The following is a 25125-nucleotide window of genomic DNA, read 5'->3' on the forward strand; positions in this document are numbered from 1 at the left end:
GAGACACACGAACTTAATGTATAACCTCTAAATCCTCATAAGATGCTTCAGTACGTAAATCTCAGGTTGAAGCATCCTCCAAATAAAGCAATGCATAATAAACTAAGTGTTCACCTGGTAAGAAGAATGCTAACAACACACACTATTATTGGGTGAATTTGATACTAAAAGCCTGTTTGGATCCTCTTATTTTTAAGCTAGAAGCTACTTATAAGCTAAAGCTAAAAAAGAGAGCTTAAAAAAAAGAAGCTAAAAGCTGTTTGGAAATTACATAAAAATTTTAGCTTAAAATTTACTTAAAAGCACATATTTCAAGAAGATTATCTCTCTCTATATCTTTATCACTCTTCATTTTAAAAAAAAACACACAATTCAAGAAAAACAGATAAGAGCTTAAAAAAAAGCTCCTCCTAGGAGCTTTTAGTTTTCAGCTTTTTTATTCATTATAAAAAAAAGAGCTTTTCATTATAAGAGTTTTTCCCAAAATCTGTTTGCCCTAGCTTATGCTTATAAGTAGCTTCTAACTTAAAAAAGAGAGAATCCAAACAGGCACTAAATAGAGGGAGCCCAGGTTATTTAGTAGCACCCACATCAAATTCACCCAATAATAATAGAAAATGCGTTGAGAAGAGTGTTGCTAGCATTTCTCAACACAGAAATACAACATTGATAAACACTTTATGCATTAAGCTATATGTTCGCAATTTCTATTTTTCAAATGGGTTCATAAGTTTAGAAAGCACTTCATTCTGCAAAAATAGTCACAACGACTGTAAAAATATTGTATTGACACGATTTCCCTAAAAGGGTGTGATTATAATATATACAACATACCCTAAATGAAAATAAGGAAATTAAGCAATTACAAGGATCAATCCTAATTGACAAAAAATTATAACAGATACTATTTGATTTGATCCCAAAGAGACTTCATATCTTTCCTAAAATACAATGATATCCTAAAGATTTTACACATTCCCCCGCAAGGATCATTTCCAACTTGCTTACCAAATCTTCAAAGGTAGTATGTAAGCTTTTAGAGAAAATGCGTGTGCTCTGCTCCTTAGTGAGATTATATGTTACACACATACTTTCATAATCTAATTTTTCCTTGATGAAGTGGCAATCATCTTCCACATACTTGGTACAGTTATGGAGAACCAAGATTCTGAGCAATACTAATTGCTAGCTTGTCAAAATACAACCTTATCGGTGAAGAGTAAGAGATATTTAGCTCATCAAGGAGTTGTCTTAAATCAGATCCCGTCACAACACCATGAGCTAGTGCTTGAAACTCGATTCTACACTACGCCTAGCCACCATTGGCTGCTTCTTGCTTATCCAAGTAACTAGGTTGCCTTACACAAAGGTACAATAATCTGATGTCAGGTGAGTGCATAAATTGGTTGACCGTACTTACTAGATACACAATGCCAAGTTGTGTATGAGATAGATAGATAGATTAGTTTACTAACCAATTTCTGAAATTGCTCTTTGTCCACCTCTCCACCCTCAATGCTCAACTTTACATTAGGTTCCATAGTGTCTTGCTGGTCTGCATCCTAGCATGCCTGTATCTTGGAGCAGATCTAGTATATACTTCTTTTGAGAAATTGTGATCCTTGTCTTGCTCTGAGCTACCTCTAGCCAAGAAAGTATTTTATGGCTCCACTGGTCCTTTAATTCAAGTTGGTACGCTAGGTATCTCTTAAGAGAATCAAACTTCTCACAATCATCTCCGGTAGTAATTATGTCATCCACAAAAACTAAAAAAAATAGTAACCTTACCATCCTTACCGCGTTTGTAGAAGAGTATGTATCCGTTGGGGGTTGTAGGAAACCTTAACCCTTAACTGCTTGAGTGAATTTATTAAACCATTCTCTAGGAGATTTTTTAAACCTATAAAGAGACATCTTTAACTTACATACCAAACTGCCTCCTTTTTCGAAACAAGGTGAGAAATCCACGTAAACTTCCTCAAGTAAATCATCATTCAAAAAAGCAATCTTCACAACAAGTTGTTGTAGGGGCCAATCAAGATTAGCAACAGGAGATATGACAACTCAAACAGTGTTGAGCTCAACCACTAGAGCAAATGTTTCTTGATAATATGTTCCATGTTTCAGGGTAAATATTTTGCAACTAGTCTTGCCTTGCATCTGTTAATGTCATCTGCATTAAATCTTATAATTAACACCCACTTGCAACCCACATGGTGCTTTCCCCTAGGCAATTCCACAATTCCATTCTTTTCAAAGGCACCCATTTCTTCTAGAACAATATATCTCAACCTAGGACAATCGAGGGCTTCCTAGAAACATCTTGATAATTTTGTACTAACCAACACTGTTAAATAAAGGCACGAAAACTAAAGGGCAACTTTTCATAGGAGATATAATGAAAGACAAGGTGAAGGTGTGTGGTACAAGAGCTAGTACTTTTCCTTAGAATAATGGGCAAATGTAAATCCTCAATTTCATGGTGAACTGAATGTAGGTTGCAAGAACTAGAATCCTAAGGGAAATCCTAGAATTGCAAAGGTTCCAAATCGTTTACACTTTAAGGAGACTTTCTTCACGTAAATACCAACAGTTGTTTCTGTTGATTGTTGTATTCTCTTGTTTCCAATTGTGGTGAAATCTGTGATGGAGGGGTGGATAAGGAAAGAGGTAACATTATTGGTTTAGTGGATTCCCATGACTGATCTTCATCTATAAGCTCCCCCTAAAGAGAAGGCTAAAAAAACAGATTGTTTCAAAGGTGAATTGACATCCATATACACAGGGACATTTCGAAGAGATGGGGAATAACACTTATATCTCCTTTGAATAGGAGAGTATCCAATAAAAACACATTTGTGAGATTTGGGATCAAGTTTGAACTATTGATATGACATGACATGGACAAACACAACACAACCAAATAGCTTTGGAGGAAAAAAGGATATGGACCGAAACGATGGGTAGATGTTCAAGAGGCTTAATATTAGAGATTGAAACTGAAGGATGGTACTAGAGAGCTTCCCACCCATCTCTTGTCCAAGCGATCTGAAGGATAAAACACCTAACATCTATATTTTCATAATTCTACCATAAACCATATCAACAAACATGTTTTCAAAACCACTTGCAAAAAGAAAATCAGCAGCCAAGGCTCTGTGAATCTAATTTAAATTACAGTAAACCAGTGACATTGTTCTCTTCCTCAACAACTAGGTGAAACAACTCTATAGCAGATACTACAGAATTAAATATACCAATGAGTTGAGACAATCAGCTAACTATATCTACAAAACAAGAGTAAACAACACAACAGTACCTACAAACTTTCCAGCCGAAGCAGCTCCATCCTTCTTTGATCCCCATCACCATGTTAGCGAAGTCTCGCTAACACTTCATATTTCAACAAACAAAGCACCTTCAAGTTCAGCCACATCTTGAACCAAGCTTCGCAGTTTACAATCAAAAAACCCAAATGCCGTCTGAAACATTGTTCTAGAGACAAAATAAAAAGAAAAAATATATATAAAACCTCGTTCTTCACTAGGGCCGAGGATACTTCCGTGGCCTACCTCGAGTCCGCGTAACAGCTCCCGAAGCAACCCCATTCCGATTAGCCGCAGCAGCTGCCCTCCTAGTTACCCTAGGAACCACCACCGTCGGTTCAGCATTATTCCTACCATTATCCGCCGGCGCCGGCGCCGGAACAGGCATCCAATTCGGAAGTGTAGAAGCAGGCTGTGGCTGTGGTTGCGGTGCTTGCTGTGGTGCTGGTGGCTGCTGTGCGGGCTGTGGTGGCGGCGGCGCAGCCTCTTTCTCTGCAGAGCCAAGGCTTCCGATGACGAACCCCATAGGAAAGAAACCCCAGCAGCAATAATAAGCCTCCTGTCCCTGCACAAGCGGCGGCAAAGACGGAACCGCAACGCCGTGGAAGGACCTGTCGCAATTCTGGCACTTCAAACAACAACTCTCGTAAAACGTTGGGTACTCGTACAACCGGTAACAGTACGGACACGCCGTCCAGAAAGTCGCTGTCCTCCTCCGCGAGTTCTCATCCGAAGAAATCTCGTCTCTCACGCCGGCGCTACCTCTGTTCCGCGGATCGAATCCCAAGTTGGGCCCAGACCCGAGCCCAGGCCCAGTCCTGCGAACCGGCAACTTATCTTGCTGGACCCAACTTGGAACGGACAAATCGACCCGGGTGAAGAAGGAGAAGAGCTCCTTGTCGTAGTGAGACTTTTTCAGTGGGTCGGACAGAACGTTCCATGCGTCGGCGACTAGCTTGAAAGCGTGATCGGCGAGGTAGAAGCGGCTCTTGTCAGGGTGGAGGAGGAGGGCGAGGCGGCGGTACTGCTTCTTTATGAAGTCGATGTCTTCGGAGCGGCGATCCACCTGGAGGATGGAGTACCAGTCAGGGTGGTTGTTGACGCGCTTCTCGGCGGCGATGAGGACGTCGACGATGGCGAGGATCTGGTCGGAACCTTCCAGAAGAGGCTCCGTTTCCTGAGCGAGGATGGCGAATTCCCTTGACCCGATCAGATCTCGGTTCTGTAAGAGCTTCTCTGCTACCCCTAGCAACCGTTCTGCTTCAGTTCTCTGTGCGTTCTGCATTTTTTTTATTTCTTTGTTCGTGAGAGAGAGTGAGAACTGAGAACCAGCGAAATGCGTTGCAGGTAGAGGGACTGACACACCGAGAAGTGTGAAGTTACTCGCTTCACTCACCTTTTTTCAAGGAAGAGTAACTAGGAAATGTATTCTTGCAGTAATTATGTCAGCCTAATGAAACATATCATTTATTTATGGATACATTAATGACTAAAAATTAATGTAATTATTTTTTCCTTTATTGTTTTGCACTCCGTCATTGAAATTGTGATGTTAATCTAATAATGGATAGTTAAGATATATCCGTCACATATAAAATCAGACAGATAATTTTATTTTCCTATTTTTGTAAGAATCCAATATATATATGTAATAAAATAATAATATTGAGATTTTTGTAATTTTTATTATATTTGTTTCTGTTAAAGATATATGGTTTCATCTGTATTAAATATTTTTACAAAAACTACACCACTAATTATTTTAAAAAAATTATGTTTAACTGTTTATATTAATAAATTAATATTTAATTTTAATTTTTTGCATTAAAATTTTCTCATTCCATTCAAATTTTAATTATTTCACTCTTTTCTTATATATTAATTTAGAATATACTATTGAAAGATTTAATTCTTTTAGTATATTTTTCCTTCACAGATTGTACATATTATTCTAATTTATTTTCATCTTAAATTTTGAACTCGAACTTTTCATTTAATTATGAATATATTTTTTATAATTTCAATTCTATATATATATATATATATAATTAATCTTATACTCAATTTTAGTCATTAATTTTCATCCATCAAATGATTACAATTAATTAAATTATTTTTATTAATTAATTATTAGTTTTCAATATATTATAATAATTAGATATACAAAAATTAACTATTAAAATTGAGTGTAAAATTTATTATTTATTATTTTACACACTTACCTACTACCTCTAAAATCTTACTACTATTATACTACATTTTCACCGTTGAATCAAATGTAAATCAAGGACTCTAAATTAATTATAATTTTTTTTCTGTCTCTCACCTCTCACATTCTCACTCAGGTAATCCACAACAACCTTTCATTTTCTTTTCCTTCCAAAATACCTCTTTATACTCACCCTCGTTGATGCCAAAACCCATGTCTCCATAGTCTCTCGCTCAATGATATGTCTCAGAGTCCGAGAAAATGACTTTATATTACTATTTGCACCCAAACCTCATATGTGTCTCATCTAATGGTGCTTCTCCTTCCCTCTCTGTGTTGTTCATCTTCTTTTATGCTGCTTCAATCACATCAAATATTTTAATTGTGTTTTTTTAAAGTAGCTTAATGATATCCCACTTGATCTATAATAACAGTTAACTAATTTTTTTCCAAATTGTAAAACCACTTGACGCAACACATGTACAAAACTCTGGTTTCAAGTATATTTTTGCAAAAAATAAAAACCAAACCTCTATCTACACCTCTATTTTTCACACATATGTGTGCGTGTGCGTGCGAGCGGGTGCGTATGTGTTTCATTAATAACTTTTCACAAATGATAGAAAAGTCCAATATTAATTATGCACTTAAAGGAGAAGGAAATCTCATTGTGAAGTTAAATTGAAAATCATAAAGCAAAGGAAGATAAGTGATTTTTATGTTTTGTGCTTTTCTAATACAAAAATCAATGTATTTGAGGCTGACCATAAAGTGAGTTGGCTTTGGAATCGAGATGAGAAGGAGGAGGTTGAGAGAATAATGAGAAGGAAGGTGACAGAGGGTGAGATCCAATAGTGAGAAAAAAGATTGATATTAACTAAGAGACGTGGATTTGCATTTGCTCTGATAATAAAAAGAGAAATATTATTCTCCTATCTCGTAAGCTAACTTATCTCATTTTCTCTCATTTCAATTTTCGCACCTTATTTTTTTTTTCTTTTTCTTTTTTCTTACAATAGTGGGACCCACTCATTTTCTCTCTACCACATAAAATAACTATCTTACGTAGAAGGAGATTAATAAAACCTAATAAAAAATGTGATAATGAAGGTAGCAAGACTAAGAAAATAATAAGTATAACGTGCTCTTTATATGTGAGAGAAAAATAAAGGTTGCTTTACAAATAACAATTTTTATTAATATAACTGTTAAATTGTAACTATTTACTACATTATCAAATGACTTTTCTTTTTTTTTTGTCATTATTTCTTCTTCGATTTAAAGTTTTGTCTACACCTCCTTCATACTTGTAGTATGTTTCATACTTGTTTCAATATCTCTACACCTGTTTATTAAGTATTAAAAATTCCTGATTTGGTGTCTTATTATTATACTTTTTAATTCATGTTTTAGTCTAGATTTAAATTTAGTTGTCAATCATTCCTCATTAGGTTGATTCTGTATATAGTTAGAATGTCTATATAATTACTCAAATTTTGCCACATATTCACCATTTGTCATATTTCCTTGGTTCAGTTCAAAGAATTCTATTTCTTTTCTGTTTTTTACACTTTGAGGGAAATATTTTTTCAAAAATGCATCCTTGAATGTTGTCCAAATAATCTATGTTCCTTGGCTTTGGAAATATCTTTTGGTATTTATCCACCAATGTCATATATATATATATATATACGAGCCTCTCTTCCTTGATGCAACGTTGTCCAATGCGCTTGGGTGCTAAATTATTATTATTATTATTATTATTTTATTTGTTAGTATTACAATGTCTCGCATTCAGGCAATGATTAACAAATATTACAGGGTGAAATTGCAACATAGAGATGGCTAAATAAAAGGAAATAATGTTTTGAATTTTTGTTACGGGTTCTTCAATCGAAACAGAAATTCAACCCGTATCAATCGATCGAATTTGTTGAACAAATAATATTATGATTAATCAATTATAAAATCGAATTTAGAGCACTATGCAGAATAAAGTAATATTCTTCAGTTTAAATTAGCATGTATGCTACACTACGTTGGTTAAAGAGGAAACGCATGAATTAATCTAGTTCCTTTGGGTTTCTAGGCAGATCTCTCCTAAGTTAGCATTTCCTGCTTAGAGTCTTGTTTCCGGGCATGATTGAATTTTATTTTTTATTTTCAGAATAAAAAAAAACTTGTTTGATAATTATTGTTTTGTAAAAATAATTTTAATAGTGATATTTGTTTTTTTATTTTTAAAATCAAATTTAGATAATCTTTCGGTTGTTTTGTTTTATATTTTAATTTTTAACTTAAAAAAAATATTTATCTTTTTAAAGGAGAGTTATTTTAGTTAAATAACTATTTTTTGTTTAATATTTAAATTAAAAAACCTCATATTTTTTCAATCATAATTTCTATTATATAACTGTTTCTCTCACTATAAAATAATATAATTTTGACTCTGATTACACAATTTTATGTATTAAAGGACAAAATTAACACACACAAAAAACACTTATTTTATCAACTACTATGCAAAATTGTTTTAAGAAAAAAAGATCTGAACTCAATTAAACAGAACCGTAATTTCCTATTTTTTTGTGTTTTTTGGGCTACCGCCTTTGCAACTTATTAAGAAAAAGGTAATATGTATTAAAATTTACAGACATACAAATTATCCAAATGATGATGTTGACGTTGTTTATCCAATCATATTTAAGGATAAGTTATTCTGTCTATTCTTGATTGACCTACTTTTGTCTACTACTCTTAACATCGTTAGATTATAATTTTATCTAACGGTGAAGATTTGTGGAATATAATAAGTTATTTTATTTTATTTTCTCTCCTCCCATTTCTCTTTATAGCACCAAATCCTAACGGTGTCCAAGGAAAAAAGGAAAAAAGAAGAAGAAGAAATTAAAAGGAAAAAGAATTAACTTACAAAGCACAAAATCACTACCAAATCAAAACGGGGAGGGACGAAGCAAAATCAAAACCTAAAACACCAACCATATTAGCAAAACACAGACAAGAGTGGAACAAGTCCAGCTTCACCAAGAGACAACTATATCAAATGCAGGAATCATCAGATTTGAAAATTTAAAGAAGCAAATACAAAATTACAAATAGAAAATCAATGATCTAGTTTGAACAGAACTTGAAACAAATCACAGGTCTACCAATTGCAACATGAATGTCTAGCTAACACTCCATCCAAATGCAATCAACAATCTACCAAAAAAAAAAAACTGCTGCAAGCCAACAGTTAGATTACCTTTATTTTTTTTTGGTAATCAACAATCACATGTTTTTTTTTTTTGCAATCAAGGAGCTTTTGTGGTAATGGCTGATTTGCTTTATGGTAATTAACAATCGCAGGTTTTTATTTGGCAATCAACAATATATCCAAAAAAAGAAGAAGTAAAAACTGTTACAAATCAACGAGTTAGATTTTTTTTATTTTTTTTTTGGCAGTCAACAATCACAGGTTTTCTTCGTAGTGAATTTTTGCTTTGTGGATTAATTCTTTTTTCTTTTAATTCCTTCTTATCTCTCCTTTCTCCATGGAATCTTGACGACGCGATAGAGATAAAGGGTGGGAAAGAAAAAGGTAAAACAGTTTATTTTATTCCGTAAATCTCTATTTAGATGAAATTATAATTTGACAGTATTGAAAGAGATAGACAAAATAAGAATAGACAGAATAACTTATCTCATATTAGTGATACCCTCCTTACGAAATGACATTCTTCCGCTCTATTCTTTTTAGTTTATAATCAGGGGAAAAAAGAGAAAGATAAAGCAATTTTAATTCAGTGAGGCTGATATCTAAACATAAACAAAAAAAATGTAATGCTATTTCTAAATGCTAATTGCAAATTGCCAAGCAAGCAAAGCTAACCCATTTATATCTTTCTCCTTTCTCCTGCTCCCAAATTAACATAGGGAGCGTCTGGTACACTAGAAATTTTTATTTGTCCGAAATCTCGATTTTAAAAAAATAATTTTTACATTCAGTTTACAATAATATCTGAAAATTTAAAATTTTAAAAATTTCAGTTTCCCAAAAATCTGAGAAAAATCCGTGTACCAAACAGCCCCATAGTATGTTTGCTTTAGTTGAGAAAAAGGTATTCGCCCTTACGTTTTAGAAAAATAAAACCTCTTTAGAAGTAAATATTTTATTATAATTGTCTTCGTGTAAAATAAGCTAAGTTGTCAATAAATTATTTTTTAAAATGATTGTTAGAGCATATCCCCATAAACAAAATATTATATAACAAGAAATAATTTGTTTTTAGTTTGCGTGTGTGTATATATAAATTTTGTTACTTTTACAAACTAGTTTACATATACTAAAAATATTAAGTTAACTTAGAATAAGTATTTAATATATTTGTATCGAATTTTTTAAAACTACTTGATTGGTTGAACAAATTAAATTTCTTAACAATGTATATTAGATAGTAACACTACTAAAAAAAGCTTTTTTTCGACGGAAAAATTCCATCGAAAATGAAACCGTCGAATATCCCTTCGTTGGTAATAATTTTTTCAACGAAATTAGATATTTCGTCAAAAAATTTCGACGAAAATAAATTCCGTAGAAAACTTTCGACAGAAATAATTTTTGTAAAAAAATTTCGTCGGAATAATTTTCGTGAAAAGTTTCAATGGAAAAAATTTGAAATTCCGAAAATATTTTAAAGATTTTTGACAGAAAAATAATTCCATCAATTTTTTTTAACGAAAAATGAATAAAATTCGGTAGAAAAATCTTGTAATAATTTTCGTCGAAAATTATGTCAAAATGTTGTCGACCAAAAATGAATGAAAATTTCCGTTGAAAATTAAGACTTTTCTAATATTATAATACTATCATCGAATTTATGATTCATATAATTTTGAGCAACTCCATCAAGCAAGTTTAAGAGTGGTTGAGTGTTAGAAATCGATAATCACAAAAAATCGACAAAAACATAAAAGAGAAAATAGAAGAGAGATTCACATGGTGATTTATCCTGGTTCACCTAATATAGACTACGTCCAACTTGTCTGTACTATATTCACCTTACCTCCACTCGTTACAAGTCACTCGATTTACAAGGAAAATATAAATAGGATTAGAAAATTCTTACAACAGTTATTTATGGGCCTAAATCCAAGCTGCTACGAAAATTATAATAAATTAGAGGCTCACAATAGTACGTAGTCTCTACAGGTCTGGGGGCGCTTCCCCCCGAATCCTTGCTCCCAGTTACTTTTCTGCTAACCCCGACAACAAAAACCCTCATCACTATATGAAATATGAGCCATACGATTTTTAGGGCTCGTTTGGATGAGTTTTTTATCTTTAAAAAAACACTTTTCAGTTTTAGTTCATTTGGATATCTGCTTTAAAAAAACAGAAGTCACAAAAAAAGCCAAAAACTTACTTTTTCCATAAGCTAAAAATTTCAACTTCTAAAAAAAGCAGAAGTCAAAAGCCAAATATTTTTTTTCAACAACTAAATATTTTTATAAAAATATAAATAACTTTAACTTTTGTGAAAAAAACTTCTAAAATAAAAAAGAGATAAAAATTATTTTTTTTTAAAAGAAAAAACAAACCGGCTGTTATTGTGTCAAGGCATATAAAAGGGAGAGGGTGCTTTTTAAGCTTATTTTGTGAATCTTCATCAATTAATTGTGTTTTAAATTTGTTTTTTTTTATGCTACAATTGTTTTAGATATTTGTGTTATAGTCTTTTAGAATTTGAAATATAAACTTATTAAATTGTGTTGTAATTTTCTAAAATTTTAACTATGAACTATGAAGCTATAAATATTTATTTGATTCAATTAGTGACCTATTATCCTGCATGTGACCTATTTAAAGTGCTGTTGCACAGGAAAGATTACCCAATGACTTGATGGGAATATAGAGGAGCCGGAGAACCGTACAAGTACGATTGGTCATGTTTTATGGCGATGAGACAACACGCCAGTCTGCAGAAATATGTATGGCTAGTATTTTGGGAAAGCTGTAGTCCACAATATAATTATATATAGTGAATTTTATAACTTTTAATAATTTTTTTGTCTGATATATAATTCATTTAAAAATTAAACGATGAAGATTGATAATCTTTCAATTGATATCTTTATTGATTTATTTCTCATATATCATGTCGTGACTTTTTGATTTACATGTAATTTTTTTTTATAAAAGTAAGATTTATTATTAATTGAATCACAATATAAGAAAATAATTTTAATACAAGCTAATTAGTAATAAAGTAGAAAAAAAAAAGATGAACCACACACTTTTATGTCTACGTAAAAATAAATTTATCTCATATAAGATCGAGAAACAATAAACCCATAAACTATGTGCCAGCAAGAAAAAGTAGTAGTTAAGGCCTTGTTTATTTTTAAAAATATTTTTTTGGTTTTCAAAATAAAAAGCTCATTTGATAAGGTTTATTTTGAAAAAATAAAATAAAAAATTGTAACTATTTTTTATTTTTAGAATCAAATTTTAAAAATATGTCTAAGGTGTTTTTGTTTTGTGTTTTGATTTTTAACTTTTAAGATAAAAAAAATAAATACACGTTTCTATAACTATTCTTTAAAATAGTTTTAAGAACAAAAAAAACAGAATACAATAGTTTTCACTTTTAAAATCTTTTAATCACGCTAGTGTTTTTTTTTTTTTTGTTGTTGAAAACGCTAGTGTTATTAGAATTAGATATATGAATAATACCAGTAGGAATATCTGATAAAAAAAATTAGAAAAAAGTATATGTTTGATTATTTTCTTTTTCTAAAATTATTTTTTAGGATAGTTAATAAAATAATTTTTTTTAAAAAAATTTTATTTTAAAAATTAAAAGTCAAAATACAAAATAGAAACAACTTATGTATGCATTTTCTCTAAATTTGTTTTTAAAAACTAAATATTATTATAATTTTTAAAATTATTTTTACAAAATAGGTATTTTCAAACAATTTTTTTATTTTTATTTTATAAATTAAAAAATCATTTTTGAAAACAAAATTCATATTTAGGCATGTTTGATTGTAATTTTTTTTTTCTTAAAACTATTTTGAAAAGTAGTCAACGAAAAATGTGTTTATGTTTTTTTTTAAAGTTAAAAGTCAAAACACAACATAGATAATTGAAATATATTTTTTAAATTGATTCTAAAAACTAAAAAATAATTATAATTTTAAAATTATTTATTTAAAACAAGTATTATTAAACAGTTTTTTTATTCTAAAAATTAAAAAAGAGTAAACACCCTTTTTGGTTCCTGACAATATCTACGAAATCTTTTTTAGCCCTTGACAATAAAAAACGATCAAATTGATCCCTAAAATTATGAAAAAAGGGCCACATTAGTCCTTATGTCAACTCCTCCGTCACTAACGTGGCCCTTTTACATACTGTTAGGGACCAATTTGATCATTTTTTATTGTCAGGGACTAAAAAGAATTTAGTAGATATTATTAGAGACCAAAAATGGTGTTTACTCGTTAAAAAATTATTTTTTAAAAATAGAATTGAGCATTCAAATATGCGGCCTTGGTTTAGTTTTGAGTTTACATTACCACCGGCAGACTTGACCATTTTTAGCTAATAAAATGGCTGAAAAACTTAAGGTTTTTAGTAATAAAGTAGAAGGTTCGATCATTTAGCTATATTTGGGAGAAGAGCCCCTTCCCTTTCTTTAAATCCAGCCAGAATTTCAACCAGGTTCTCTTTCTTGCCTCATCTATCTCTTTTGCGTCCTAAATTATAAAAGTCCGCTATAATGTTTTCTTTCTATTTTCGGTAATATTTTTATTTATTTTTTCTTTTTGGCTTTCACTGGTCTAGATAGAGCTGGAGTGCAAAACAAGCACACCAGGGTAGTGACAAATTAAATCAACAAAATGAAAACCCATCCAACCAAAGCTTTTTTGGACTATGGCATGCTAATGAGCTTCCTTTTTAGTTTTATAGGTTAGGTTTTCTCTTACTGGATTTCCTATTAACCAGATCTGGCACTGGTTTTTCACTAGGGTTTTTCACTAGACTTTGAGTTGACTAAATCTGGAAATTTAGCAGAAACCCAGTATTTGTTATGGGAAAATATATTCTTATCTTGTAGAAGAGTGTTTTTCTTTCCTACACATACATCAATTTTCGTATTGCTTTTTTTTTCATGGGTGGGTCCCACACATGATTATCTCTGTAGTATGAGAGAGCTTTTCTCCTATTGCATGAGATTAATAAAGCCTATTTGTTATATATATGACCTTTTCTTATTTCATAATTTATGTATATATTATTATGAGAAAAAAATATATGGAAAATGACTTTTGATTCTGTTTTCTACAGAAATAATTAACATCGATGGCGAGGCGGAAGATCAAGATCAAGAAAATTGACAATGTAACGGCGAGGCAAGTGACCTTCTCTAAGAGGAGACGAGGGATCTTCAAGAAAGCTGAAGAGCTTTCTGTGCTGTGCGATGCTGAGGTTGGTCTTGTCATTTTCTCAGCTACTGGGAAGCTCTTTGAATATCCTAGCTCAAGGTATGGTATTGTATACTGTTTTCACTTCTCTTTCCATTTGAAGAACTCATTTAGGATATGAATTTTGCATTCTTAATTATGTTGTCAGTGAATATTTATGTGCATCATTTATATATTTCTGAGTGTGTTTGTGTGTGTGAGAGAGGTAGATGGGTTGGCTCTTCTCTATTATAATTTAAGCCTTTGATATATTCGATTTATGCCTCTCGATTCAGTTAACCATATTGAATTGTGGAGTATTGCTGTTGCTCTTAATAACTTCACATCTAATAATTTTTTTTTTAAATTTCTTCACTGTTTTTTGATGTTTAGCTGGTAATAGGCTTTTTAACTTATACGTTGTAATTACGTTTCATTATTATATAGTGTAATTTCAAATTTATTTGTGAGATAAATAATGTGAATTCCAGAAAATTATAGGTCTCAATCACGAATTTGTAGTAATTTTTTTTTCATATTTACATAAATTTAAAATTTTAATATTAGTTTTATGGAATTGTTGGCTTAACATACATTTTAGTATAATTTTTATAATGCTATATTGGGACAAAATCTTTTTACACTAGTGTAAGAATGAGTGTAATCCAATATATTATGATTGTCTGATGCCCGAAAATTAGCGAATAAGATTAGGTATAAGATTTATTATTTTTACACCAGTGTAAGTTGTTCTTGTTATTCCTATTGTTATTCCTATTATATTCGGAAAGTGGTAAATAATGAAGATGTCGATTTACCCTAAAGCCGTGCATGGTATGTGACCACAACTTACTATTTTCTTTGACCAACAATTCCATATAGTAAAGAAAATATAAATTTAAAATTACACCAAATTTGAAATAACCAAACCTAATTGCAACATTTGTGTAAAAAAGCACCGTAATATGCAAATACTCTTTTAAGATCATTTGCATATTATATACTTTAATTCATATAAATGGACAATTTTACACGTTCTAGAAGTTTAGAAACATAGTCTGCAGGTTAATTTTACAAAAATAAATATTGATCATTTCTGCATATTTGAGAAGCATATAAAATTACAAGAAAAGTTTCTTATGATGATGGTTCGGGTGCTCCTGCACAAGAAATATAATGTATACGTAGCGTCGAGTTACTGCAGTTTCATTACTTCCTCTTTCCCTGTTATTATATCATTATATTTGTTAGATTTTCTCATAGATTTATTATCATTGCAGTGCCACCACTTATTCGTTCATGTATACCAGCATGGACGGATAAATTATTTTCCCAAAAATGCATTTTGTAAAAGTGGTGGCTTCCTTCTAGTATTAGGATAAGGAAATATATGTGCTTAGGTCTCATTGCAATCAAAAGAGGCAGGTGTTCAATGAAATTTTAACCTAAAACGTTAAATTGCCAGGAGAAGGCATATTAATGATTTTTTTTATATTTTATAACATATTTTTCTAACACGTTCCCACTTGTTGAATTTAAAGGATGAATAATTCTCAAGTCCACTTATCATACTAAGAAACTCCATAATATTTAATTATTTATTAATAAAATAAAAGTTGTGATAATTAAATTCGTGACTAATTGGTCATAATAAAAAATACTCCAATATTTCAACTCAAAAGTTGAAGCTATTAGGTAAATATATTAATGATTTTTTTTTATTTTTTTATAACATTTCTCTAAAATAATTATATATGTCACTATTAATGTTTCTGTTTGCCAAAATTTACCAACCTCAAATGATGTAGGGCTGTGAAAGCCTTTCGCATCATGTTTCCTAATTTCTATAATTTCGGATTGAATATATGCATAACATTTTCTTTTTGATTCCTTTTCCTTATTGTTTTGGTTTGGTGAAGTATGAAGGACATAATTACGAGGTATAATCGGCACTTCCATGACAACAACGAATTGGACAGTCCTCTAGAACTGCAGGTAGTATTAAAAAAATTTCTTATGATCTTTTTCTATATTTATTAATTTGTTAATTATAATTGTGGCTTTGTTGGAAGTATTCAAGTATGAGTTATAAAGAAGTACCACATCGACTAGACATAGACCAAGTAATGACTATATAAGTGCAAAAAGACCCATAAACCTACAGCCTTAAGGTTTTGGGTTGAGATGTGGCGTCGGCCCACTTATTGTGGTTTATCGCTTGGCCCATGGATGTCTATCTTGCAAAGGGTTTTTGGGCTCCCCCGTACCATTCTTAACAGTGGTATCAGAGCCAAAGGTTTGGCTGGGCCGGGTATTTAGAGATGGTGATGTTTCAAGGCCTCCGTAGAAGGCTAGCGTGACTCCAATAGTTCAAAGAAAAAAGACTTCCGCAGAAGTTGCCCTTAAGGGGGAGCATAATGTTGGGTCTCATACTTGAGGGGAAGATGTTGGAAGTATTCAAGTATGAGTTATAAAGAAGTACCACATCGACTAGACATAGACCAAGTAATGACTATATAAGTGCAAAAAGACCCATAAACCTACAACCTTAAGGTTTTGGGTTGAGATGTGGCGTCGGCCCACTTATTGTGGTTTATCGCTTGGCCCATGGATGTCTATCTTGCAAAGGGTTTTTGGGCTCCCCCGTACCATTCTTAACAGTGGTATCAGAGCCAAAGGTTTGGCTGGGCCGGGTATTTAGAGATGGTGATGTTTCAAGGCCTCCGTAGAAGGCTAGCGTGACTCCAATAGTTCAAAGAAAAAAGACTTCCGCAGAAGTTTCCCTTAAGGGGGAGCATAATGTTGGGTCTCATACTTGAGGGGAAGATGTTGGAAGTATTCAAGTATGAGTTATAAAGAAGTACCACATCGACTAGACATAGACCAAGTAATGACTATATAAGTGCAAAAAGACCCATAAACCTACAGCCTTAAGGTTTTGGGTTGAGATGTGGCGTCGGCCCACTTATTGTGGTTTATCGCTTGGCCCATGGATGTCTATCTTGCAAAGGGTTTTTGGGCTCCCCCGTACCATTCTTAACAGGCTTTCAGTTAGGCTTGTTGTCTAAATTTAACTTATATTCTGAAGTCTAAATTGTAAAGTTCAATATATTTTATTTACATCGTTGCTTTTATTTATTTTCTGTGATCTGTTATTGTTTATGCAGTTTCATATCTTTGTTTTATTCATTCTGGTTTATCAGACAGTGATGTAATTAATCAAATTCCCGCTTAGTTCTTACTGTTAGGCTGTACGGTTTTAAGTTCCACAAATTGTTGATACAGCTTTACTAATATAATTTGGCAAATTCTGTCGTTCATTTCAGGTAGAGAATACTAGCAACAACATTGAATTGAGTAAGGAAACTGCTGATAAAGCCCAGCAACTAAGGTTTCTCAGTTTTCTTAAATTGAAAAAAGAGATAACATATAAGAAAAGAAAATGCTTTTAGGTTTGTGCGTAAAATTCAGCATTCATATATTTTGACCAGGCGGATGAAAGGTGAGGATTTTCAAGGGCTAAACTTGGATGACTTGCAACAACTGGAGAGAACACTTGTAACAGGACTCAAGCGCGTGATTGAGACAAAGGTATACACGCGCGACGTCATTTGATTAATTTGGACACTGTTGAGAAATATAGTCTCACATTGGTTGTATGAGCAACTAATGTAACCTTTATATGGTCTTGAGCACTCTCACCCTTTGAGCTAGCTTTTAGGGTGGTGACTTCAAGGTTCTTAACAGACACATCCCTGTTGGTACTTGTTGATTTATACCATAACTCAATGCAACCTTTACATTCAGGAAAATCGGATTATGGACGAGATTGTTGCATTTCAGAATAAGGTTTGTAGGTAGCTTTTTTGTTTTTGTTTTTGATAAACTGTAGGTAGCTTTTTTAAATGATGATGAACTTAGTTTATGGGCTTTCCATTTCTCATTTAACAATGGATTAGAAAAATTCCTACACATACATAATTTAAATGGATCTCATCATAAACAAAAAATAAAAAATGAAAAAAATATTGCACGCAAAACGATCTCTCACTAACATGAGAAAACAATTCTCCTATTAAAGGAGAAAGTGTTTTCTCTTAGTTTATACCTGATAATATTATGTTAAATCAAAATAATCAAATTGAAATACTATATATGTAGTACTATATATTGCTCTGGACCCACAAAAGGATGAGATTCTTGTCTAGTATCGTAGTTATACATATATAGATGCTCAGATATTACTGTTTTATATATATGTACAAGGTCAAATTATGTACATGTAATCCTAAAAGCGCTAGATATAACATTAAAGCCTCTGTTTCAATTTTTGTGATATCATTAGAATTTAGTGAAATAATGACTTCCGCCATATAGATGTCTTTGTTTTTAGTTTTACAGTCACATTAGAATTATGAGGATTTTACGTTCTTAATTTTCTCTGCATTCTTTAACCATATGCCAATAAAGGGAATCAAGTTAGAAGATGAGAACAAGCAGTTAAAGCAAAAGGTATGAGAAATAAGAATTTCATTGTATATTTATTTTGTAAGATCTTGGGTTCTTTTAATTTGATTTTACAAATCTAATTTAGCTAATTGGGTCGTATAGATGGCTATGCTGTGTAAGGAAAAAAGTTCTTTCCTGGTGGAGTCAGATATTGCCATGAAGGAAGTTGTCTCATCAGAATCTATGAATAATGTCTGCAGCTGCAACAGTGGCCCCTCTCTTGAGGATGATTCCTCTGACACATCTCTTAAGTTAGGGTAAGCAAACGCCACATAACACTTAAACAGAAACTCAGGCTTAAACGTTGTTCTGTCCCTTCTGTTTATTGACTATTTAACCCCGCTACAATTTGCTACATATTTAACAAGTCATTTTTCTTGTTTGTTTTTTTGGATTTATCTATCTACCCGACCCTAATTAGTTTGAGAAAAATGTGATGTTTCAGGAATTAACAAGTCATTTGGTCTTTTCAGGTTGCCCTTTCCTAATTAAAATGATACGATGTAAATGTAACATTAATAAGGAATTCTTACTTCTTGTGACTTAACTTCTATGGATTCCATAACTTATTTGTTGTGTTGAGCAAAAATTTAGAGCATCACGCGGAAGCAAGAATTTCTATGTGAAGCTGCAATGTTGGAACCTTATAGTCAATTCAAATATAACTTATTTGTTGTGTTGAGCAAAATTTAGAGCATCCATCTTTTCTGCATGGCGTTTACGCTGTTGTGCATGTAAGTTCTAAACTTGCTGCGGTAGTAGGAAGTTTGCACTTTTGTGATGAAGATTAATTTGATAGGATTCTTTTGTTTCTCCTTTTATTTCTTCTCGCGAGAGATTATGTATGTCAATTTTTTTTTGGTAGAATCCCGAGTTGAATTTTGATCCACGATAAGTGAAGTTCTTTTTAACTAATATTTTAGCTTTTAACGTTTCTACTGTGAATGTTGATAAAATATTTACATTTACTCTCAAAATAATGTTGTTTTGAATTGAAAAATTAAAAAATTATAACGAGAAAGACTTTTATAACCTTGAAATAAATTATAATTACAAAAAAATTTTGATTTCTGTCACAAAATGACGTCGTTTTAGGTTTAATGTAAATAATTTATCTACATTCACGGCAGAAAAAAAAACTCATTATTTTATCACCTTTATTATTTTAGCTTTATTTCTCCTAAAAAAATATACAACAAAGGGTATCGTAATTAATTTTGATTTTTTCTATTTATGGATATTACAAATTTTTTAGTCATATGCATTGGACATGAAATTACTAAAAGTATAAAATATTATCATGTGATTCAAACACTTCTACTTTTTTTTTGGATAACACTTGTACTATTCTAATTTGTTTGTAATATTGGACTTCAATATGTATAAAAAGCAACCTTAGAGTATATTAGGATGGAGGATTAAAAAGAAAACGTAATAGAAATAAATGTTTAATATTTTTCTTGTTTATAGGTATATAAAATAAGAAAATAGATAAAATTATTTTTTATAAAAAAATCATAAAAGTGTATGGGGTCGGATTATGATAAAAGAAGAGAGATAAACAAAAAATGAGTCTTTTATATTTTTTTATATGTGTATATGAGATAAAATTATTTCCATGAGAAAAAGTTTGAAGTGAATGAGTTTTATAACTAGTCTTAAAGTATGTTACAAGAGAGAACCGTGGAAGCGTTTCAGATCCAGACTGAGGAATTGCTAATTAGTTATGTAATGCTATTTTTTTTTTTATATAAATAATGCTATTTACTTTATTAGGTAAATTAATTGATCAAAATAAAGAATCCAAACAAAAAAATCTTGAATTAGAATGGCCTAAATGACTGGATAATCCCCCAACTAGGTGCCTGTTTGGATCCTCTTATTTTTAAGCTAGAAGCTACTTATAAGCCAATGAGCCTAATAATAAAAAAAATTGGGTTGCCGTCTACAATAAATCAAAGTAAGTTCTTACTACCCCATCTAGAGATAATATCGATCAAGAATATGTTATTTGTCTGAGAAAGACAAATAATTTCAATTCCAAAAATGCACAAAGAAGCCTACAAAAAAAAAATGCACAAAGAGTACAAATTGATTTACATGGAGATAATTACGCTACGCTTCCATTTGTTTATATTACTTGATGATCAAATATAATGTATATATCTAGGGTTTTATTAATCTCATGTTAAAGTAGATAAGTTATCTCATGTCATAGAGATAAATTCGTGGATTCCACCACCTGAAAAAGAAAAAGAAAAGTAAAGAAAGATGTGACACAGTTATCGAAGGGTGTGTAGAGAGAAAGTTATCACATGTAGCATAAGAATAATTTTTCGCATATGTAGAGTTACACGATGATAGTTTTCGCCATAAAACTTGAAAGACAATTCTCATTAATGAAGTAAGTGCAAGCATGCCTGTTTTTAATTCTCAACAGTTATTGTTTTTTTTAACTTATATACATTTGTAATATTCTTATGAAATAAAAATGTATTAATTATGTATTTGAATCAACTTATTTTGATATAAAATAATTTTATTAGAGAAAAATTGAAAAAAATGACCAAACATACACTGTTATGTTTGAGATCTCAGGTTTCCAATAAATGGACACATGTTCCTTTGAATTCTAATAATTGGCAAAGTTTTATGCTGAGTTTAACTAAGAAATATGAAACAGTAAAATTTTGTAATGCATTAATTTTTTTTAATTTATTATTTCATTCTTTTATTGTAAAGTTACTTGTTAGCTAAATTATTATTATTTGTCTACTGAATTTTTTATTATTATTTAAATTTTAATTATAATGTTTTATTTGTATATGAAAATTATGTTACTACTTAATAATGTGTTATCATATTATTTTGTAAATATAATTTATATTTATTAAGTAATATAATCACACACACATATATTATATATATATATATATGAGAATTATCTCGGCTGTTTATCTATAAATTGACAATGATAAAAGATGAGAAAAAAAATAGAAGATAAAAAATTAGTAAAAAAAGATAAAAATTAATTTGATAATGAACAAATGAAATCATTTCATATTAATTCCCACACATTATTATGACAAATGCAAAAAAAATTTCCTTATAAAATTTATTTAGGATATAAAAAAACTAATAAATAAAAATAATGCATTTAAGTTTTAAATATATTAAATATTATATTTTTATTGAATATTTCTATTATTCAAAATTCTTACCAAAATTTGTTAGAGTACATGTTCAAATGACCTTATTATTAATTTATAATATAAAAATTATAAATGCATACAAATTAAATTTTGGAAATTTTTTACTTCCGTTCCTCGTAATTATAACATGTATATCACTTAGTGGGGTGTATAGTGTATTAGATTAGGATTTTAAAAGACTTTTTTGAGATAAAAAATCCTACAGATTTTAAAAGATATTTTAGAAGTGGAGAGACATTAAAGACTTTTTTAAAAAACTTTTTTTACAATCAAGATTTCATAAGATTAGATTTTAAAGGATTTTAATAGAATTTATAAGATTTGAAAGTACAATATGGATTTATAAAATTTTAAAAAATCATATGAATTTTTAACAAACATTTAAAATTACAAGAGTCAATACAAAAGGGAAAGGTTATAGGCTATTTCACCCTTTTGCCCCTCATTAATTATTTAATAACCATTTTGCCACTCATTCAGAACTATCTACCAATCTGCCCATCTTTAATCGATTAAGCCAAAAATTTAATCGATTAAATGGTCAAAATAGGCAAAAATCGTTGACTTGAAGATTTAGTCGATTAAATCTCCCTATTTAATCTCCCATGCATAAGGTTGTTCTTCTGATAAAGAGGAACATTTAATCGATTAAGTTGAAGATTTAATCGATTAAATCTTCATTTGACCATTTAATCGATTAAATATTCAATTTAGTCGATTAAAGAGGGGCATGTTGGTAGATAGTTCTGAATGAAGAGCAAAATGGTTATTAAATAATTAATGAGGGGCAAAAAGGTGAAATAGCCAAAGGTTATACTTACAACATATTTTTGTTTACAACATTTTACAATCATATCTTAATCGTTGATTTTCGTTAATCAACGGTTATCATTCATTGCAAATTATAATTAATTAATGAGTTTGATTTGCGAAAATAATAATCATTGATTGACGGAAATCATCGGTTAAGTTATGTAAACAAAAATAGGTTGTAAGTATAATCTTCCCTATAAAAAAATAACAATGAAATGCAATGAAATTATTAAAAAAAGTAAAAGCTAATATAATTTTCTCAATCAGTAAAACATAATATAATTTTTAACAAACATTCAAAATTACTAAACAATAGCTTTTCACATATATAATGGGTTGAAAATTATCTTCTTAATTTGGTATCAAAGCTATGCATATATGATTATAAGACCCAATTTTTTTAATTATAAAAATAATTCTAAATTAGCATATAGAACCTAAAGTTCATGATAAAATTTCGTTTGGAATTTTTTGCAATTGATCATAAAAAAACTTGAGATTTTTGTTTTACGTGAAGAGAGTTTTCTAACCATATATCATATGCACATTTTCATTAAATATTCTAAGAAAATTTCGAATATGAAATTTTGGGTTAATTACATGAAAGTTTATAAAATTTCTCAAAAAAATTTCAATCGATACATTGAAACCTTAAATTGCTTTGGGGCTTTTCAGAAACAATTTTTTGGTTATCTATTGACATAAAAATTGTTTCCTATAGTGAAAGAATTTCGTTCATAAATATATTGTTACGAAATATAGGGTTCATATTATGAAAGTTTCAATCTTTCTTTAAATTGATATTGTTTTATTGATGCAAAAGAAAAATTAGTTTAAAGGTTTAGTTTCCATCTTATTTTTTTCACTATTTTATATCGTTTTTAATATAAAAATCACACGTTTTTGTGCCAAGAAAAATCGCGACCCATAGCTTGAAAAATCATTTTTTAAACTTCCAAAATTTCTCAAAAATGGCTCAAAAATATTTTATTTTTGAGATAGATTATATTAAAATATTGTTGGCTTGTTGTTTCTGGATTATTTTGTGATAAAAATCGTCCAAAAATATGTTTTTTTTTTCTTTTTTGGTTTTGATGAAGCTCCCATGGCTGAACCCAATTTCGAGCAGTCATCAACCTGCCAAAGGAAGAAGAAAAGAAGAATCTCAAGGAATCCTAGGGGTTAGGATGATATTGTGAGAGAGGCATCCTATTTATATTTTTCACTAAAAAATCTCTCGAAATTCACAACAATAGAAAATCCATTAAAATCATCAAATTTTTTGAATATCACGAGATTGTGATTCCATTGTTTAAAATCCTGATTGAATACCAACGAATTTGGAAATAATTATTTAAAATCCTAATTGAATACCACGTGACTTTTTTTCAATCCATTAAAATCCTAATCGAATACCACGTGAATTTTTTTCAATCCATTAAAATTCTAATCCAATACCAACTTCGTCCAAAAACAATCTATTAAATTTTTTTGAAATCTCAATCTAATACACCCCTTAATCTCTAATATTAAGACTTTTAATGATAAAATTATGTTACTTCGGTTCCCCGTAAATATAAAAATCTCTATTTACAAAAAAAAAAAAAAAAATCTCTAATGATAAAATTTTACTTTCATATTAATTTTTTACTCTTGAATGCCAAGCATACCCTGATTATAAAATATTAAAATATATTTAATAGACAAAATATTAAATTATAAAAAAATAAAAATATTTTTGTAAACAAATCTTTAATGTTAAGAGTTTTTTTATTGTTGGATTCAATATCAATTCCACAGGCCAAAATTATTGCTCTATGTGCATTTTATTTTATCATCATGTTAATCATAATTTTTTCTTGATTATAATATGCTTTTCCTTTTAAAATGGTTTCCTCAATTCCGGAATTGTTAGCTGTAGACTGTAGTAAAGTAACATCTCTGCTCTTCAGTTTTTTTTTTTAAGTACTTTGTCTGTCTATGGTTTTAGACTAAGGTTACCTTAGTATAAAGGGTATTTTTTAATTTAAAAATATATTCAACTTTTATTTTACAATAATTCGATTATTATTTAAAAATTTAAAAGAATAATTGTAAAATTTGTCTTGAATTTTATAAAATTAAAATATTTTAGAATTTTATTTTAATTGAAGATATTTTAAATATATCTATTTATAATAGTTGACCTAAAACCCTTGGACGATTGAAATTTTAATGATTTGGCACCGTTCAATTCCAAGAATCAATTTATTTATGCAAACATCGCGGCGAATTGAACAAACCTAGCCTCCATGATAAATCGCACCAGTTTCTCAGTTACGGTAAGGCGATTTTCGAGAAACTCTATCCTATCAAACAAACGATTTTTTATTTTTTTTCAATTCCGCTGTGATTGATTTATTTCTTTTCTCTTCTTCCAATGATGCATGTAGCTGTACAAGTCGTGTTGTTTCTTTTTGATTGTTGGCCGCATAAGCAACGCTGGATACTAGTGAGTATTAATGTGGTAATTTTGTAGAATCAAGTGAACTGATACTGAGAGGATAGTAATGTGGTAGTTCTGTGAGTCAAGTGGAACAATGTG

General features: G+C 30.3%; 2 protein-coding genes across 3 annotated transcripts; one reads left to right on the forward strand and one right to left on the reverse strand.

Annotated features, from left to right (window-relative positions):
* Nucleotides 1-3127: 3127 nt before the first annotated feature.
* LOC133295280 (J protein JJJ2) lies at nt 3128-4749 on the reverse strand. The gene has a single exon (XM_061494089.1). It carries the CDS (start codon nt 4609-4611, stop codon nt 3544-3546), a length of 1068 nt encoding a protein of 355 aa, XP_061350073.1. The 5' UTR covers nt 4612-4749; the 3' UTR covers nt 3128-3543.
* An 8382-nt stretch (nt 4750-13131) lies between these two features.
* Nucleotides 13132-19233, forward strand: LOC133295276 (MADS-box protein AGL24-like). Of its 2 annotated transcripts, XM_061494078.1 has the most exons (9): nt 13132-13264; nt 13892-14088; nt 15927-16002; nt 17334-17398; nt 17499-17598; nt 17815-17856; nt 18478-18519; nt 18619-18773; nt 18990-19231. In XM_061494078.1, exons 2-9 carry the CDS (start codon nt 13907-13909, stop codon nt 19006-19008), a joined length of 681 nt encoding a protein of 226 aa, XP_061350062.1. In that variant the 5' UTR covers nt 13132-13264; nt 13892-13906; the 3' UTR covers nt 19009-19231. The 2 variants fall into 2 exon arrangements, with proteins under 2 accessions (XP_061350062.1, XP_061350063.1); XM_061494079.1 differs by lacking the exon at nt 17815-17856 and having other exon boundaries at nt 18990-19233.
* The last annotated feature ends 5892 nt before the right edge of the window (nt 19234-25125 follow it).

The sequence above is a fragment of the Gastrolobium bilobum genome, unplaced genomic scaffold, assembly GCF_033153095.1.
Source record: "Gastrolobium bilobum isolate Gb01-03AN ecotype WA unplaced genomic scaffold, APGP_CSIRO_Gbil_v1 utg53647, whole genome shotgun sequence".
Lineage (NCBI taxonomy): Eukaryota > Viridiplantae > Streptophyta > Magnoliopsida > Fabales > Fabaceae > Gastrolobium > Gastrolobium bilobum.